Raw genomic sequence first — 22670 nt, forward strand, 5'->3', positions numbered from 1 at the left:
TCATCTTCCATGCCTTCATTCCGTCTCACATCATGGCTTTTGGGTAAACTAATAGTTCAACTGAATAAGAGAAATAATAATCACTAGTCATTTCAAAGCAATGACATACCTTTTTCTAATTTTCTCAAAACATGAAAAAATACACAGAGGAAAACAAAGTTGGTTAGATTCTAGAATCCTTAGCAAAAGAAAGCACACAAAAATCAATATTGATATTTATATGGGAAAGAAAGAGAGACATTCTGACGTTTTAGTATCTTGAAAATAGAATTCGGGAGAATAAAATAGCAAAGACAAGTGGGAGGAAAAGACTTTGCAACTGCAAGGATGAGTTTATGCCTTTCCTCGAACATTTGCCAGCAAATAACAAACAATTTTCAATTGAATAGGCTAAATGATACATAGTTTAACTAACACAACTGTGTATACACGAGTTGTTAAGGTCGTTCTTACCTTAGCTAGATAAGCATTGATTTATAGAAAAAAATATTAACGATAGAACTGGGAAGCCATTATATGCGCGCCAAAATAGCATCCAATCAGAATTCAATAATTTGACAGTGGAAGCATGATGATTGAATGCAATGCAGCAAAATTCAGAGAAGTTGTGAAGGGACGAAAATTGTATTGTTTGAAATATTTTTAAACAAAAAGCATTAAGTACATATAAAAGAAAAAAAGACGGAAATTACGTTTTGATTTATATATTCTATTCACACTATTTTGAATTGAATTTCCGACAAACTCACCTTGACTATCCATGTTGTCGGTTTGTGTTCGCTTGTTGTTTTGGCGATCAATTCCGTATTTTAGCTATTATAAATTAAGCCTTTCTTCTTTGATTTTACTCCGTAACATCTTAATGGGAATAGAAGGTCAGAGGCTCGACAATTCCTCGATAAATGCTGCCGGTATTTTAGCCTTTTCCTTCATCTTATCAACCAACGCACCAGGTGAAAACAGTATTTACGAACTCTTGAGCCTATATTCCTAGCTTGTAAGTTCAAATCAATTCCTTAGACAGATATATCCTTCAAATTCTCTTTTTCAAAGGGCCATTTGACTGGCTATAATCAGTTGAATTTTCTCTATTGAACACTTTTCTTGTCAATTCTTTAGAGTCAAAAGTCAAAATAGGCTTAGCTCCCCCCGTCTTTTCCAAGTCCCCACCGGTTCTTGTTGGAACTAGGTTTAGAGCGATCAATTAATTAGCTGGCCTGGTCGCATGTGCTGGTCACGTGAGTGGTACAGATAGCGGGCACAAAAAAAGTATGACATGACGTCATTGACCACAAATTTTGAGTCGCCTAGTTTACCAATTTCTATGTATGAAGCTCCGCGAGTGGCCTGCGGCCGCGCTGGCTCCGCTAAAAATATTCATATTTCATGAAGAGAACATTGTAAAGGTGTCAAAGGGGTGCCAGCAAGAAAGGCAGTGATGAACAAAAATATTCATATTTTATAAATAAAAATTGTAAGGCAACTAATATTGGAAGACGTCTTGTAAGTGTCAAGGATTTAGCGCCAGGATTATTAGCGCAAGGATTTTTTATACATTCATCCACATCTAGGAAACATATGACAAGAAAGTCATTTGTTATTCTAACAAAGCACGTGTTTTGTCCATTCAAATGCTCTAGCTCTTACCTTGGTCGCAGTCCTTTCCCGTCCACCCTTGCACGCATGCGCAGCTGTAATCACCCACTGTATTAGTGCAAGTCCCGCCATACACACAAGGATTGTTGAGGCATTCGTTCACATCTGAAAAGGCATAGTTTACAACATTTATTATAAAGTTGATTTTCTGACATTTGCGTAATCAAGGAAATGGGAAATATGAGAAAATAAGTGTGCGTAACCACCACTAATATGACCACTAACAAAGCATTGCATCAGTTTCCATGCTATCAACAGCGAGTAGACTACGGCCAACATTTTAAGTGTACGTAAGACTTTAGTTTAAAGGCCAGGCTTAACAGCACATATTGTTCACCTTGTTTACAAGTTGGTCCAGTCCACGCTGCGGTGCAAGTGCACGTGTAGCTACCGTCGGTATTTGCGCATGTTCCTCCGTTATCACACGGATCGGTAGCGCACTCGTTTACATCTGCGGTGAATTATAAAGTTATCAATTAATTTTATAGATTGATATAAAAACCTGCAATAAAATTCACCTTGGTCGCAGTTGAGTCCAGTCCATCCAGCCACGCAAGCACACGTGTAGCTACCGTCATTATTGTAGCATGTACCTTGATTAGCACACGGATTTGCAACACATTCATCCACATCTAGAAAAAAGAATGATATTCGTGCCATGTATCAATACAAATGTTATTCATAACAAACAAATTTGTATATTGATCCCATTGCATTAAAACAGCTGATACATTTGTACATTCATGCATTGAATTGAACCATTACCTTGATCGCAGTTCTTTCCCGTCCACCCTTGTACGCACGCGCATCTGTAATCACCCGCTGTATTTGTGCAAGTCCCGCCATGCACACAAGGATTGTTTAGACATTCATTCAAATCTGCAATTTAAAAGCAAAAGGATAATATTAAAAAGTGATAATTCTTTAGTGCATGTCTTGCCATAGACGAATTGACAAAAGCGCCGAATGAGCGGAGCCCAATACCTAAGAAAAAGGGTATACAAAAAGAATTATGGTAGCAAATATTGGTAACCCCAAGACTCGAGTTTTTCTGATGTGATGTCCGTCCATCCGTCCCAAGAAAACATCGTATGACAACCAAACTTGGTAGCTGTCATGCATGTGTACAGAGGGGTGTAAATCTGCGGTAACATAATCTGTGACGTGATCAGTGACGTCACTAAAACCAGAAATATGCTAACGTCATCAAAATAAAAAAAATATTCATATTTCATGAAGAGAACATTGTAAAGGTGTCAAAGGGTTGCCAGCAAGAAAGGCAATGATGTGTGACGTAACCGATGACGTAATAGAAAACAAAAATATTCATATTTCATGAATAAAAATAGCTATATATATATATATATATATATATATATATATATATATATATATATATATATATATATATATATATATATATATATTTGCTACATACAGGCTGTTACCTTGTCCGCAGTTTTTACCCATCCACCCTTGCACGCATGCGCAATGGTAATCACCCGCGGTATTCGTGCACGAGCCTCCATTCACACAAGGCGGGCTTGCAGCGCATTCGTTCACGTCTGGAATAAAATATTTATCAACTGCATAATCTATAATAAGATGAACCTCTTCAATACTGCTTTGCTATTGTATTGACATACCAGTGGTACACGTAGGACCCTGCCACTGCGCCGTACATAAGCACTGGTAACTACCCATAGTGTTGACACATGACCCACCATAAGCACAAGGCTTGAGGGCACATTCATCCGCATCTGAGGACCAAAACAACCCTTTAGTAATTGCTGGTGTGTGTGCAAGGGAAGGAGGGTTATCCCCAAACACAGATCGCAATATTCACCACGAGCACGACTCACATATTCACCAATCACACAAATACATTCACCACATATAGTATTCAACAAGCATAAAGATCACAAAAAAATACTACACACAGATCACATCATCTTCATCTGTAAACCGAGCATGCACTAAAATAGAATGAGATGATGGAATGAACGCGACCTTCGGTGGTAAACCGAGCATGCACTAAAAAAGAAGGAAATGATGGAATGAACGCGACTTTTGCTGGTAAACCGAGCATGCACTAAAATAGAAGGAGATGATGGAATGAACGCGACCTTCGCTTGTAAACCGAGCATGCACTAAAATAGAAGGAAAAGATGGAATGAACGCGACCTTTGCTGGTAAACCGAGCACGCAGTAAAATAGAAGGAGATGATGGAATGAACGCGACCTTTGCCGGTAAACCGATCATGCACTAAAATAGAAGGAGATGATGGAATGAACGTGACCTTTGCTGGTAAACCGAGCATGCACTAAAATAGAATGAGATGATGGAATGAACGCGACCTTTGCTGGTAAACCGAGCATGCACTAAAATAGAAGGAGATGATGAGATGAACGCGACCTTCGGTGGTAAACCAAGCATGCACTAAAACAGAAGGAAATGATGGAATGAACGCGACCTTTGCTGGTGAACCGATCATGCACCAAAAAAGGAGATGATGGAATGAACGCGACCTTCGCTGGTAAACCGAGCATGCACTAAAATAGAAGGAGATGATGGAATGAACGCGACCTTCGCTGGTAAACCGAGCATGCACTAAAATAGAAGGAGATGATGGAATGAACGTGACCTTTGCTCATAAACCGATCATGCACTAAATCAGAAGGAGATGATGAAATGAACGCGACCTTCGCTGGTAAACCGAGCATGCACCAAAAAAGGAGATGATGGAATGAACGCGACCTTCGCTGGTAAACCAAGCATGCACTAAAACAGAAGGAAATGATGGAATGAACGCGACCTTTGCTGGTAAACCGATCATGCACTAAAATAGAAGGAGATGATGGAATTAAGGCGACCTTCGGTGGTAAACCGAGCATGCACTAAAATAGAAGAAAATAAGGACGCGACCTTGGCTGCAGTGTGTCCCTTTCCATCCGGTTACGCATGCGCAGCTGTAGCTCCCGGGGTAATTGGTGCAGGTGCCACCATGGGCACAGAGATCATTCACACACTCATCCACATCTGCAATGGCAATGACTTTCATTGTGGAGCGTCCACTCTAAATTTTTATGAAGAAGATAACTAGGAATCTATGAAATTCTACAAAAAACCGTTAAATATTCCACGAATCTCTTATTATTTAAACTTATAAAAACAAACTAATAAAACAAATAAACACATCGACATGAGGACGCGATGAGAAACACGTCGACATGAGCAGATGATGGGGAACACATCGATATGAGCCCGCGATTTGGAACACATCAACATTAGCACGTGATGGGGAACACATCGACATGAGCACGCGTTGAGGAACACATCGACATGAGCACGCGATGTGGAAAACATCGACATGAGCACGTGGTGGGAAACACATCGACATGAGCAAGGATTGGGGAACACATCGAAATGTGTATGCGATGTGGAACAAATCGACATGAGCACGTGATAGGAAACACATCGACATCAGCCCGCGATGGGGAACACATCGACATGAGCACGCGATGAGGAACACATCGACATGAGCACGTGTTAGGAAGCACATCGACATCCGCCCGAGTTGGGGAGCACATCGACATGAGCACGCGATGGGGAACACATCGACATGAGAACACGATAGGGAACACATCGACATGAACACGCGATGGGGAACACAACGATATGAACACGCGATGGGGAACACATCGACGTGAACACGTGATGGGAACACATCGACATGAACACGCGATGGGAAACACATCGACATGAGCATGAGATGGGAACCACATCGACATGAGCACGTGATGGGGAACACATCGACATGACCACGCGATGGGAAACACATCGACATGAGCATGAGATGGGAACCACATCGACATGAGCACGTGATAGGAAACACATCGACATGACCACGTGAGGGGAACACATCGACATGAGCACGCGATGAGAAACACATCGACATGAGCACGCGATGTGGAACACATCGACATGAGCACGCGATGAGGAACACATCGACATGAGCATGCGATGTAAAGCACATCAACATGAGCAAGTGGTGGGAAACACATCGACATGAGCATGGATTGGGGAACACATCGACATGAGCACGTGATAGGGAAAACATTGACACGAACACGCGATGGGGAACACATCAACATGAGCACGATATAGGGAAAACATCGACATTAGCACGCGATGGGGAACACATCGACATGAGCACGTGATAGGGAAAACATCGACATTAGCACGCGATGGGAAACACATCGACATGAGCACGTGAGGGGAAACACATCGACATGAGCACGTGAGGGGAACACATCGACATGAGCACGTGATAGGGAAAACATCGACATGAGCACGCGATGAGAAACACATCGACATGAGCACGTGAGGGGAAACACATCGACATGAGCACGTGGTGAGAAACACATCGACATGAGAACGCGATGGGAAACACATCGACATGAGAACGCGATGGGAAACATCGACATGAGCACGCGATGAGGAACAAATCGACATGAGCACGTGATAGGAAACACATCGACATCAGCCCGCGATGGGGAACACATTGACATGAGCCCGCGATGAGGAACACATCGACATGAGCACGTGATAGGAAACACATCGACATCAGCCCGCGATGGGGAACACATCGACATGAACATGCGATGGGGAACACATCGACATGGACACATAATGGGGAACACATCGGCATGAGCACGCGATCAGAAACACATCGACATGAGCACGCGATGTAGAACACATAGACATGAGCACGCGATGTGGAACACACCGACATTAGCACGTGATGGAAAACACATCGACATGAGCCCGCGATGAAGAACACATCGACATGAGCACGTGATGGAAAACACATCGACGTGAGCACGTGATCGGAAACACATCGACATCAGCCCGAGATGGGGAACACATCGACATGAGCACGCGATGAGGAACACATCGACATGAGCACACGATAGGGGACACATCGACATAAACACGCGATGGGGAACACATCGACATGACCATGCGATGGGGAACACATCGACATGAGCACATGATGGGGAACACATCAACATGAGCACATAATGGGGAACACATCGGCATGAGCACGTGATGGGAGCCACATCGACATGAGCACGTGATGGGAAACACATCGACATGAGCACGTTATGGGGAACACATCGACATGAGCACGCGATGGGGAACACATCGACATGAGCACGCGATGTGGAACACATCTACATGAGCACGTGATGGGAAACACATCGACATCAGCCCGCGATGCGGAAAACATCGACATGAGCACGCGATAAGGAACACATCGACATGGGCACGTGATAGGAAACACATCGACATCAGCCCGCGATGGGGAACACATCGACATGAACACGCGATGGGGAACACATCGACATGGACACATAATGGGGAACACATCGGCATGAGCACGCGATCAGAAACACATCGACATGAGCACGCGATGTAGAACACATAGACATGAGCACGCGATGTGGAACACATCGACATTAGCACGTGATGGGAAACACATCGACATGAGCCCGCGATGAAGAACACATCGACATGAGCACGTGATGGAAAACACATCGACATGAGCACGTGATCGGAAACACATCGACATCAGCCCGAGATGGGGAACACATCGACATGAGCACGCGATGAGGAACACATCGACATGAGCACGCGATGTAGAACACATAGACATGAGCACGCGATGTGGAACACACCGACATTAGCACGTGATGGAAAACACATCGACATGAGCCCGCGATGAAGAACACATCGACATGAGCACGTGATGGAAAACACATCGACATGAGCACGTGATCGGAAACACATCGACATCAGCCCGAGATGGGGAACACATCGACATGAGCACGCGATGAGGAACACATCGACATGAGCACACGATAGGGGACACATCGACATAAACACGCGATGGGGAACACATCGACATGACCATGCGATGGGGAACACATCGACATAAGCACATGATGGGGAACACATCAACATGAGCATATAATGGGGAACACATCGGCATGAGCACGTGATGGGAGCCACATCGACATGAGCACGTGATGGGAAACACATCGACATGAGCACGTTATGGGGAACACATCGACATGAGCACGTGATGTGGAACACATCTACATCAGCCCGCGATGGGGAACACATCGACATGAACACGCGATGGGGAACACATCGACATGGACACATAATGGGGAACACATCGGCATGAGCACGCGATCAAAAACACATCGACATGAGCACGCGATGTAGAACACATAGACATGAGCACGCGATGCGGAAAACATCGACATGAGCACGTGATTTGAAACACATCGACATCAGCCCGCGATGCGGAAAACATCGACATGAGCACGCGATGAGGAACACATCGACATGAGCACGTGGTGGGAAACACATCGACATAAGCATGGATTGGGGAACACATCGACATGAGCACGTGATAGGGAAAACATCGACATGAACACGCGATGGGGAACACATCGACATGACCACGCGACCAGGAACACATCGACATGAGCACGCGATCAGAAACACATCGACATGAGCACGCGATGTATAACACATAGACATGAGCACGCGATGTTGAACACATCGATATGAGGACGTGATGCGAAACACATCGACATGAGCCCGCGATGAAGAACACATCGACATGAGCACGTGATAGGAAACACATCGACATGAACACGCTATGGGGAAAACATCGACATGAGCACGCGATGGTGAACACATCGACATTAGCGCGTGATGGGGAACACATCGATATGAGCACTTGATGGGAAACACATCGACATGAGCACGCGATGGAGAACATATCGACATGAGCACGTGGTGGGAAACACATCGACATGGAGCATGCATTGGGGAACACATCGACATGAGCACGTGATAGGGAACACATCGACATGAACACGCTATGGGGAAAACATCGACATGAGCACGCGATGGGGAACACATAGACATGAGTACCTGATAGGGAAAACATCGACATGAACACGCCATGGGGAATACATTGAAATGAGCACGCGATGGGAAACACATAGACATGAGCACGTGATATGGAAAACATCGACATGAGCATGTATTTGGGGACACATCGACATGAGCACGTGATAGGAAAACACCGACATGAACACGCGATGGGGAAAACATCGCCATGAGCACGCGATGGAAAACACATCGATATGAGTACGTGATGGGAAACACATCGACCTGAGCTCGCAATGTGGAACACATCGACATGAGCACGCGATGGTAAACACATCGACATGAGCACGTGAGGGGAAACACATCGACATCAGCACGTGATGGGGAACACATCGACATGAGCACACGATGGGGAACACATCGACATGATTACGTGATTGGAAACACATTGACATGAGCACACGATTGGGAACACATCGACATGAGCACGTGATGGGGAACACATCGACATGAGCACGTGATGGGAAACACATCGACATGAGCACGCGATGGGGAACACATCGGCATGAGCACGCGATGGGAAACACATCGGCATGAGCACGTGAGGGGAAACACATCGACATCAGCACGTGATGGGGAACACATCGACATGAGCACACGATGGGGAACACATCGACATGATTACGTGATTGGAAACACATTGACATGAGCACACGATTGGGAACACATCGACATGAGCACGTGATGGGGAACATATCGACATGAGCACGTGATGGGAAACACATCGACATGAGCACGCTATGGGGAACACATCGACATGAGCAAGCGATGGGAATCACATCGACATGAGCACGTGATAGGAAACACATCGACATCAGCCTGCGATGGGGACACATCGACATGAGCATGCGATGGGGAACACATCGACATGAGCACACGATGGGGAACACATCGACATGACTACGTGATGAGAAACACATCGACATGAGCACACTATTGGGAACACATCGACATGAACACGCCATGGGGAACACATCGACATGAACACGCAATGGGGAACACATCGACATGAGCAAGCGATGGGAATCACATCGATATTAGCACGTGATAGGAAACACATCGACATCAGCTTGCGATGGGGAGACTTCGACATGAGCATGCGATAGGGACCACATCGACATGAACACGCGATGGGGAACACATCGACATGAACACGCGATGTGGAACACATCGACATGAGCACACGATATGGAATACATCGACATGAGCACACGATGGGGAACACATCGACATGATTACGTGCTGGGAAACACATCGACATGAGCACACGATGGGGAACACATCGACATGAACACGCGATGGGGAACACATCGACATGAACACGCAATGGGGAACACATCGGCATGAGCACGTGATGGGAAACACATCGACATGAGCACGCTATGGGGAACACATCGACATGAGCAAGCGATGGGAATCCCATCGACATGAGCACGTGATGGGAAACACATCGACATGAGCACACGATGGGGAACACATCGACATGAACACGCGATGGGGAACACATCGACATCAGCCTGCGATGGGGACACATCGACATGAGGAAGCTATGGGAATCACATCGACATGAGCACGCGATGGGAAACACATCGACCTGAGCACGTGATGGGGGACACATCGACATGAACACGCGGTGGGGAACAAATCGACATGAGCATGCGATGTGGAACACATCGACATGAACACGCGATAAGGAACACATCGACATGAGCATGCGATGGGGAACACATCGACATGAGCACATGATGGGGAATACATCGACATGAGCAGATAATGGGGAACACATCGACATGAGCAAGCGATGGGAATCACATCGACATGAGCACGCGATGGGAAACACATCGACCTGAGCACGTGATGGGGGACACATCGACATGAACACGTGATGGGGAACACATCGACATGAGCACGCGATGTGGAACACATCTACATGAGCACGTGATGGGAAACACATCGACATCAGCCCGCGATGCGGAAAACATCGACATGAGCACGCGATAAGGAACACATCGACATGAGCACGTGATAGGAAACACATCGACATCAGCCCGCGATGGGAAACACATCGACATGAACACGCGATGGGGAACACATCGACATGGACACATAATGGGGAACACATCGGCATGAGCACGCGATCAGAAACACATCGACATGAGCACGCGATGTAGAACACATAGACATGAGCACGCGATGTGGAACACATCGACATTAGCACGTGATGGGAAACACATCGACATGAGCCCGCGATGAAGAACACATCGACATGAGCACGTGATGGAAAACACATCGACATGAGCACGTGATCGGAAACACATCGACATCAGCCCGAGATGGGGAACACATCGACATGAGCACGCGATGAGGAACACATCGACATGAGCACGCGATGTAGAACACATAGACATGAGCACGCGATGTGGAACACACCGACATTAGCACGTGATGGAAAACACATCGACATGAGCCCGCGATGAAGAACACATCGACATGAGCACGTGATGGAAAACACATCGACATGAGCACGTGATCGGAAACACATCGACATCAGCCCGAGATGGGGAACACATCGACATGAGCACGCGATGAGGAACACATCGACATGAGCACACGATAGGGGACACATCGACATAAACACGCGATGGGGAACACATCGACATGACCATGCGATGGGGAACACATCGACATAAGCACATGATGGGGAACACATCAACATGAGCATATAATGGGGAACACATCGGCATGAGCACGTGATGGGAGCCACATCGACATGAGCACGTGATGGGAAACACATCGACATGAGCACGTTATGGGGAACACATCGACATGAGCACGTGATGTGGAACACATCTACATCAGCCCGCGATGGGGAACACATCGACATGAACACGCGATGGGGAACACATCGACATGGACACATAATGGGGAACACATCGGCATGAGCACGCGATCAAAAACACATCGACATGAGCACGCGATGTAGAACACATAGACATGAGCACGCGATGCGGAAAACATCGACATGAGCACGTGATGGGAAACACATCGACATCAGCCCGCGATGCGGAAAACATCGACATGAGCACGCGATGAGGAACACATCGACATGAGCACGTGGTGGGAAACACATCGACATAAGCATGGATTGGGGAACACATCGACATGAGCACGTGATAGGGAAAACATCGACATGAACACGCGATGGGGAACACATCGACATGACCACGCGACCAGGAACACATCGACATGAGCACGCGATCAGAAACACATCGACATGAGCACGCGATGTATAACACATAGACATGAGCACGCGATGTTGAACACATCGATATGAGGACGTGATGCGAAACACATCGACATGAGCCCGCGATGAAGAACACATCGACATGAGCACGTGATGGAAAAAACATCGACATGAGCACGTGATTGGAAACACATCGACATGAGCACGTGATGGGAAACACATCGACATGAGCATGGATTGGGGAACAAATCGACATGAGCACGTGATAGGAAACACATCGACATCAGCCCGCGATGGGGAACACATCGACATGAGCACGCGATGAGGAACACATCAACATGAGCACGTGATAGGAAACACATCGACATCAGCCCGAGATGGGGAACACATCGACATGAGCACGCGATGAGGAACACATCGACATGAGCACACGATAGGGGACACATCGACATGAACACGCGATGGGGAACACATTGACATGAGCAAGTGATGGGAGCCACATCGACATGAGCACGCGATGGGAAACACATCGACATGAGCACGCGATGAGGAACACATCGACATGAGCACGTGGTGGGGAACACATAGACATGAGCACGTGATGTGAAACACATCGACATGAGCACGTGATGGGAAACACATCGGCATGAGCACGCGATGGGAAACACATCGACATGAGCACGCGATGAGGAAACACATCGACATGAGCACGTGATGGTGAACACATCGACATTAGCGCGTGATGGGGAACACATCGATATGAGCACTTGATGGGAAACACATCGACATGAGCACGCGATGGAGAACATATCGACATGAGCACGTGGTGGGAAACACATCGACATGGAGCATGCATTGGGGAACACATCGACATGAGCACGTGATAGGGAACACATCGACATGAACACGCTATGGGGAAAACATCGACATGAGCACGCGATGGGGAACACATAGACATGAGTACCTGATAGGGAAAACATCGACATGAACACGCCATGGGGAATACATTGAAATGAGCACGCGATGGGAAACACATAGACATGAGCACGTGATATGGAAAACATCGACATGAGCATGTATTTGGGGACACATCGACATGAGCACGTGATAGGAAAACACCGACATGAACACGCGATGGGGAAAACATCGCCATGAGCACGCGATGGAAAACACATCGATATGAGTACGTGATGGGAAACACATCGACCTGAGCTCGCAATGTGGAACACATCGACATGAGCACGCGATGGGAAACACATCGACATGAGCACGTGAGGGGAAACACATCGACATCAGCACGTGATGGGGAACACATCGACATGAGCACACGATGGGGAACACATCGACATGATTACGTGATTGGAAACACATTGACATGAGCACACGATTGGGAACACATCGACATGAGCACGTGATGGGGAACACATCGACATGAGCACGTGATGGGAAACACATCGACATGAGCACGCGATGGGGAACACATCGGCATGAGCACGCGATGGGAAACACATCGGCATGAGCACGTGAGGGGAAACACATCGACATCAGCACGTGATGGGGAACACATCGACATGAGCACACGATGGGGAACACATCGACATGATTACGTGATTGGAAACACATTGACATGAGCACACGATTGGGAACACATCGACATGAGCACGTGATGGGGAACATATCGACATGAGCACGTGATGGGAAACACATCGACATGAGCACGCTATGGGGAACACATCGACATGAGCAAGCGATGGGAATCACATCGACATGAGCACGTGATAGGAAACACATCGACATCAGCCTGCGATGGGGACACATCGACATGAGCATGCGATGGGGAACACATCGACATGAGCACACGATGGGGAACACATCGACATGACTACGTGATGAGAAACACATCGACATGAGCACACTATTGGGAACACATCGACATGAACACGCCATGGGGAACACATCGACATGAACACGCAATGGGGAACACATCGACATGAGCAAGCGATGGGAATCACATCGATATTAGCACGTGATAGGAAACACATCGACATCAGCTTGCGATGGGGAGACTTCGACATGAGCATGCGATAGGGACCACATCGACATGAACACGCGATGGGGAACACATCGACATGAACACGCGATGTGGAACACATCGACATGAGCACACGATATGGAATACATCGACATGAGCACACGATGGTGAACACATCGACATGAGCAAGCGATGGGAATCACATCGACATGAGCACGTGATGGGAAACACATCGACATGAGCACACGATGGGGAACACATCGACATGAACACGCGATGGGGAACACATCGACATCAGCCTGCGATGGGGACACATCGACATGAGGAAGCTATGGGAATCACATCGACATGAGCACGCGATGGGAAACACATCGACCTGAGCACGTGATGGGGGACACATCGACATGAACACGCGGTGGGGAACAAATCGACATGAGCATGCGATGTGGAACACATCGACATGCGCACGTGATGGGAAACACATCGACATTAGCAGATAATGGGGAACACATCGACATGAGCAAGCGATGGGAATCACATCGACATGAGCACGCGATGGGAAACACATCGACCTGAGCACGTGATGGGGGACACATCGACATGAACACGCGGTGGGGAACACATCGACATGAGCCCGCGATGAAAAACACGTCGACATGCGCACGTGATGGGAAACACATCGACATTAGCACGCTATGAGGAACACATCGACATGAGCACGTGATGGGGAACAAATCGACATGAGCATGCGATGTGGAACACATCGACATGAACACGCGATAGGGAACACATCGGCATGAGCATCCGATGGGGAACACATCGACATGAGCACATGATGGGGAACACATCGACATGAGCAGATAATGGGGAACACATCGACATGAGCACGCGATGGGAAACACATCGACATGAGCACGCGATGGGAAACACATCGACTTGAGCACGTGATGGTGAACACATCGACATGAGCACGTGATGGGGAACACATCGACATGAGCACTTGATGGGAAACACATCGACATGAGCACGCGATGGGGAAAATATCGACATCAGCACGCGATGGGGAACACATCGACATGAGCACGTAATGGGAAACACATTTACATGAGCACGTGATGTGGAACACATCGACATGAGCACGTGGTGGGAAACACATCGACAGGAGCATGGATTGGGGAACACATCGACATGAGCACGTGATAGGGAACAAATCGACATGAACACGCTATGGGGAAAACATCGACATGAGCACGCGATGGGGAACACATAGACATGAGTACGTGATAGGGAAAACATCGACATGAACACGCCATGGGGAATACATTGAAATGAGCACGCGATGAGGAACACATCGATATGAGCACGTGATATGGAAAACACCGACATGAACATGCGATGGGGAACACATCGACATGAGCACACGATATGGAATACATCGACATGAGCACGCGATGGGGAAAACATCGACATGAGCACGCAATGTGGAACACATCGACATGAGCCCGCGATGAAAAACACGTCGACATGCGCATGTGATGGCAAACACATCGACATTAGCACGCTATGAGGAACAGATCGACATGAGCACGTGATGGGGAACACATCGACATGAGCATGCGATGTGGAACACATCGACATGAGCACACGATATGGAATACATCGACATGAGCACGCAAAGGGGAAAACATCGACATGAGCACGCAATGTGGAAGACATCGACATGAGCACGTGATGGGAAACACATCGACATGAGCACGCGATGGGAAACACATCGACATGAGCACGCAAAGGGGAAAACATCGACATGAGCACGTGATGGGAAACACATCGACATTAGCACGCTATGAGGAACACATCGACATGAGCACGTGATGGGGAACAAATCGGCATGAGCACATGATGGGGAACACATCGACATGAGCAGACAATGGGGAACACATCGACATGAGCACACAATATGGAATACATCGACATGAGCACGCAAAGGGGAAAACATCGACATGAGCACGCAATGTGGAAGACATCGACATGAGCACGTGATGGGAAACAGATCGACATGAGCACGCGATGGGAAACACATCGACTTGAGCACGTGATGGTGAACACATCGACATGAGCACGTGATGGGAAACACATCGACATTAGCACGCTATGAGGAACACATCGACATGAGCACGTGATGGGGAACAAATCGGCATGAGCACGTGATGGGGAACACATCGACATGAGCAGACAATGGGGAACACATCGACATGAGCACGCGATGGGAAACACATCGACATGAGCACGCGATGGGAAACACATCGACATGAGCACGTGATGGTGAACACATCGACATGAGCACTTGATGGGAAACACATCGACATGAGCACGCGATGGGGAACATATCGACATCAGCACGCGATGGGGAACACATCGACATGAGCACGTGATATGGAAAACATCGACATGAGCATGGATTTGGGGACACATTGACATGAGCACGTGATAGGAAAAACACCGACATGAACATGCGATGGGGAAAATATCGACATGAGCACACGATGGGAAAACATCGACATGAGCACGCGATGGGGAACACATAGACATGAGTACGTGATAGGGAAAACATCGACATGAACACGCCATGGGGAATACATTGAAATGAGCACGCGATGAGGAACACATCGATATGAGCACGTGATATGGAAAACACCGACATGAACATGCGATGGGGAACACATCGACATGAGCACACGATATGGAATACATCGACATGAGCACGCGATGGGGAAAACATCGACATGAGCACGCAATGTGGAACACATCGACATGAGCCCGCGATGAAAAACACGTCGACATGCGCATGTGATGGCAAACACATCGACATTAGCACGCTATGAGGAACAGATCGACATGAGCACGTGATGGGGAACACATCGACATGAGCATGCGATGTGGAACACATCGACATGAGCACACGATATGGAATACATCGACATGAGCACGCAAAGGGGAAAACATCGACATGAGCACGCAATGTGGAAGACATCGACATGAGCACGTGATGGGAAACACATCGACATGAGCACGCGATGGGAAACACATCGACATGAGCACGCAAAGGGGAAAACATCGACATGAGCACGTGATGGGAAACACATCGACATTAGCACGCTATGAGGAACACATCGACATGAGCACGTGATGGGGAACAAATCGGCATGAGCACATGATGGGGAACACATCGACATGAGCAGACAATGGGGAACACATCGACATGAGCACACAATATGGAATACATCGACATGAGCACGCAAAGGGGAAAACATCGACATGAGCACGCAATGTGGAAGACATCGACATGAGCACGTGATGGGAAACAGATCGACATGAGCACGCGATGGGAAACACATCGACTTGAGCACGTGATGGTGAACACATCGACATGAGCACGTGATGGGAAACACATCGACATTAGCACGCTATGAGGAACACATCGACATGAGCACGTGATGGGGAACAAATCGGCATGAGCACGTGATGGGGAACACATCGACATGAGCAGACAATGGGGAACACATCGACATGAGCACGCGATGGGAAACACATCGACATGAGCACGCGATGGGAAACACATCGACATGAGCACGTGATGGTGAACACATCGACATGAGCACTTGATGGGAAACACATCGACATGAGCACGCGATGGGGAACATATCGACATCAGCACGCGATGGGGAACACATCGACATGAGCACGTGATATGGAAAACATCGACATGAGCATGGATTTGGGGACACATTGACATGAGCACGTGATAGGAAAAACACCGACATGAACATGCGATGGGGAAAATATCGACATGAGCACACGATGGGGAACACATCGACATGAGCACGTGATAGGTAAGACATCGACATGAGCATGGATTGGGGGACACATCGACATGAGCACGTGATAGGAAAACACCGACATGAACACGCGATGGGGAAAACATCGACATGAGCACGCGATGGAAAACACATCGATATGAGTACGTGATGGGAAACACATCGACCTGAGCTCGCGATGTGGAACACATCGACATGAGCACACGGTATGGAATACATCGACATGAGCACGCGATGGGGAAACACATCGACATCAGCACGTGATGGGGAACACATCGACATGAGCATGCGATGGGGAAAACATCGACATGAGCACGTCGACGAGCATAAACTAACAAAAATTATACGAGGGTTGCTGTGTTACCTTGGAAACATGCGGGTCCCGTCCACGATGCTGGGCAGTGGCATTTATAGCTGCCTTCGGTGTTAGCACACATTCCTCCATTCGCACACGGGTTATTTGTACACTCATTTATATCTACGGGAACAATTGGACATCCAACAATTAGATGAAACTGTTTCACTGTCGAAACAGTTTCACACAAACAGTAAAAGTTTCGAGCATTTGAATAAAATTAAAACCGTTATCTATCTTTTTGCTTGTTATGTATGACAAATATAGTTGGCAAATGAAAATTGCTACGGCTGTCGGTAAACGGTAAAACAGTTCCAAGTTCCCGGAGTCCAAGTTTCCGGTGTCTAAGTTACCGGAGTTGGGAGTGTTGAGCGGAGCAGCGTGATGATTCATTCAGCTAAAATTGATTTCAGGGACACTTTCAGGTTTTTCAGGTTTCAGGTATTTCAGGTTTCCTCACGCAACTGCTAAATAGTCGAATTTCAATTTAAATAACCTTCTTTACGAAATGCAGGGTGAAGAAACCCATTGATACTGTTGTCCCCATGGATACTGCTTGTCTCCATGGATACTGCATGTCCCCATGGATACTGCTTGTGTCCATGGATACTGCATGTCCCCATTGATACTGCATGTCCCTATGGATACTGCATGTCCCCATTGATACTGCATTTCCCCATGGATACTGCATGTCCCCATGGATACTGCATGTCCCCATTGATACTGCATGTCCCCATTGATACTGCATGTCCCCATGGATACTGCATGTCTTCATGGATACTGCATGTCTTCATGGATACTGCTTGTCCCAATGGATACTGCTTGTGTCCATGGATACTGCTTGTCTCCATGGATACTGCTTGTGTCCATGGATACTGCTTGTCTCCATGGATACTGCTTGTGTCCATGGATACTGCTTGTGTCCATGGATACTGCTTGTGTCCATGGATACTGCTTGTGTCCATGGATACTGCATGCTCCCATGGATACTGCTTGTCCCCATGGATACACATATTGCTCTGCTCAACACTCCGACTCCATTTCGGAGGCTTCTCACTTTACCGACAGCAAATTTGCTACATAACAATTAGTCACCTGTATATATATATATATATATATATATATGGTGTGTATATATATCCAGATATATATGGTGTCTTTACGTGGTGTGACGTGTCGTGTCGTGGATTCCTACCTATACATTGCGCAGAATCGCCAACCTGGAACTCGCTTGGACCTGTGTAACCTGTTTTACACCTACACGAATAAGTCCCTGGCTTGCCTAGCTCTCTTGCGCACTCGGCGCCTGCTATCCTGTCACAATCTGTCTGAAGATTACACACACTCCCTGTTGCATAGATAAAGCAAGATAATTTTCTGTATCTCCCAAGATAGCTGGGTAAAAGTCCAGCCTGCTAAAAATACGTACCTGTCATTCGGATCTCTCTCAAGGGAAACAAAAGCCCACTTCCACTAAGTTCTACAAAACAGGAAATCTTCATGAGCTGTGTTACGTGCAAAAGTATTATACTGCCACTAGATCATTGCAATGAGTGATGCATGTATCGCATTGCATAGAGGTGGCAACAGCAATACTTTGTGAGAGCAAACGCTGAATCTACAGAGATAGAGGACAATTCAACCCGAATTTTCTCTATTTTAGAACCGACTTACAACCTATGAAAATCAACATAACAGACCCATGCAAATCCCCATAACAGAACCATGCAAATCCCCATAACAGACCCATGCAAATCCCCATAACAACCTCATACAAATCCCCATAACATCCTCATACAAATCCCCATAACATCCTCATGCAAATCCCCATAACAGATCCATACAAATCCCCATAATATCCTCATACAAATCCCCATAACATCCTCATGCAAATTCCCATACCATCCTCATGCAAATCCCCTTAACAGACCCATGCAAATCCCCATAACAGACCCATACAAATCCCCATAACAGACCCATGCAAATCCCCATAACAGACCCATACAAATCCCCATAACAGACCCATGCAAATCCCCTTAACAGACCCATGCAAATCCCCATAACAGACCCATACAAATCCCCATAACAGACCCATGCAAATCCCCATAACATCCTCATGCAAATCCCCATAACATCCCCATGCAAATCCCCATAACAGACCCATGCAAATCCCCATAACAGACCCATACAAATCCCCATAACAGACCCATGCAAATCCCCATAACATCCTCATGCAAATCCCCATTACAGACCCATGCAAATCCCCATAACATCCTCATACAAATCCCCATAACATCCTCATGCAAATCCCCATAACATCCTCATACAAATCCCCTTAACAGACCCATGCAAATCCCCTTAACATCCTCATGCAAATCCCCATAACAGACCCATGCAAATCCCCATACCATCCTCATACAAATCCCCATAACATCCTCATGCAAATCCCCATAACATCCTCATACAAATCCCCTTAACAGACAAATACAAATCCCCTTAACATACCCATGCAAATCCCCTTAACAGACCCATGCAAATCCCCTTAACAGACCCATGCAAATTCCCTTAACAGACCCATGCAAATCCCCTTAACAGACCCATGCAAATCCCCATAACAGACCCATGCAAATCCCCATAACATCCTCATACAAATCCCCATAACATCCTCATGCAAATCCCCATAACATCCTCATACAAATCCCCTTAACAGACCCATACAAATCCCCTTAACAGACCCATGCAAATCCCCATAACAGCCCGTCTTTCGTCGCGCCTCCTTTCGGCATTTTGTAAAAGGTGGTACCATCTCCACTAGTGCTCACTATTCCTCATGGTAAACAATATGTAGGCGTCCGAATCTAAGACGATATTGCGTAAATTCTTACAAAACCAGCATCCACATTAAATACCTCCATATCCGTACAACTCGACCCCCATGCAAGCGGCACCATTTGACGTAACGGGATGGAACCTGACGTAGCGATATGGCGTCTCCACAAGATTTACGAGGTGCTCCGATGCATCTGCTCCAGTAATCCTTTGAAACACCTTAAGGAGGCAACGACAATATTCAAGACTAAAACAGGATTCACTTTCAGGGATTTTGTAGGTTTCCCACAAAGGAACGCTTTCCCCCATTCCAACTACACACACACACACACACACAAAGTAATAAAGCAATAGAAGATATTAAAATAAAGAAAAACGGGAACTGGACACAATCTTGGTGAGTCGAAATCCACCATGAGTTCTTGTCTTTCTTAGAAAGTCTAGGGCCAAGGGAATAGGGAGTCTAGGGAGTCGATCTAATATTTCTTGTAATGTTTAATTCAAATATCGGAAAATAAAAGTCGGGGCCCGCTTGGCCAACCCCTAGACCCGCCCCACCCTAGACCCGGCCCACCCCTAGACCCGCCTTACCCCTAGACCCGCCCCACCCCTAGACCCGCCCTACCCCTAGACCCGCCCACCCCTAGACCCGCCCCACCCCTAGACCCGCCCCACCCCTAGACCTGCCCCACCCCTAGACCCGCCCCACCCCTAGACCCACCCTTGCTCGTATTCTCGTGACATTTAGCAGTGTGAAAAACATCTGCTCTTTTGCACACTGTCGTCTCTTGGGATTTAGAATGTAAGTGTTGAAGTTATCTCGTTATAATGGAAGCATGCCACGATCTGGTTCTCTGTTCGGCCCCACTAGACTTTGTTTTTTTTTTTTTTCGTTTTGCGCCTGCATGCGCATACGACACTTACTATACTCAGAGGCCCCTAAATACCGAGATGCAAGCTATGCAGGTGCGGAGGGGGAGGGGAGGGGGTGGTATGGGGGATGCCATAGGTATTTAAAAAATCTGCCGACGAATACGAAAAGAACCAGTGCGTTCCATGCGCATCCCTCCCAAGATACGCTTGTGCCTCTTTCTTCGTGTAGCCACACCCCGCCCCTCTCAAGATACGCTTGTGCCCCTTTCTTTGTGTAGCCACACCCCGCCCCTCCCAAGATACGCTTGTGCCCCTTTCTTTGTGTAGCCACACCCCGCCCCTCCCAAGATACGCTTGTGCACCTTTCTTCGTGTAGCCACACCCCGCCCCTCCCAAGATACGCTTGTGCACCTTTCTTCGTGTAGCCACACCCCGCCCCTCCCAAGATACGCTTGTGCACCTTTCTTCGTGTAGCCACACCCCGCCCCTCCCAAGATACGCTTGTGCCCCTTTCTTCGTGTAGCCACACCCCGCCCCTCCCAAGATACGCTTGTGCCCCTTTCTTCGTGTAGCCACACCCCGCCCCTCCCAAGATACGCTTGTGCACCTTTCTTCGTGTAGCCACACCCCGCCCCTCCCAAGATACGCTTGTGCACCTTTCTTCGTGTAGCCACACCCCGCCCCTCCCAAGATACGCTTGTGCCCCTTTCTTTGTGTAGCCACACCCCGCCCCTCCCAAGATACGCTTGTGCACCTTTCTTTGTGTAGCCACA

The 22670-nt window shown here is 47.4% G+C and overlaps 1 protein-coding gene across 4 annotated transcripts in view; it reads right to left on the reverse strand.

Moving 5' to 3' along the window:
- LOC5513157 (fibropellin-1) overlaps positions 1-22670 on the reverse strand; it is a 56148-nt gene that overhangs the window by 30046 nt on the left and 3432 nt on the right. For all 4 annotated transcript variants that reach the window (XM_048724183.1, XM_032382688.2, XM_032382687.2 and 1 more), the window contains exons 4-14: positions 21105-21243; positions 19625-19675; positions 19391-19543; positions 18205-18318; positions 4583-4696; positions 3303-3416; positions 3105-3221; positions 2422-2535; positions 2175-2288; positions 1994-2107; positions 1648-1761 (exon numbers count right to left, since the gene is read on the reverse strand). In XM_048724183.1, the coding sequence (XP_048580140.1) occupies positions 1648-1761; positions 1994-2107; positions 2175-2288; positions 2422-2535; positions 3105-3221; positions 3303-3416; positions 4583-4696; positions 18205-18318; positions 19391-19543; positions 19625-19675; positions 21105-21243 (1258 nt within the window). The remainder of the gene's footprint in view (positions 1-1647; positions 1762-1993; positions 2108-2174; positions 2289-2421; positions 2536-3104; positions 3222-3302; positions 3417-4582; positions 4697-18204; positions 18319-19390; positions 19544-19624; positions 19676-21104; positions 21244-22670) is intronic.

The sequence above is a fragment of the Nematostella vectensis genome, chromosome 2 (assembly GCF_932526225.1).
Source record: "Nematostella vectensis chromosome 2, jaNemVect1.1, whole genome shotgun sequence".
In the NCBI taxonomy this organism is placed as follows: domain Eukaryota; kingdom Metazoa; phylum Cnidaria; class Anthozoa; order Actiniaria; family Edwardsiidae; genus Nematostella; species Nematostella vectensis.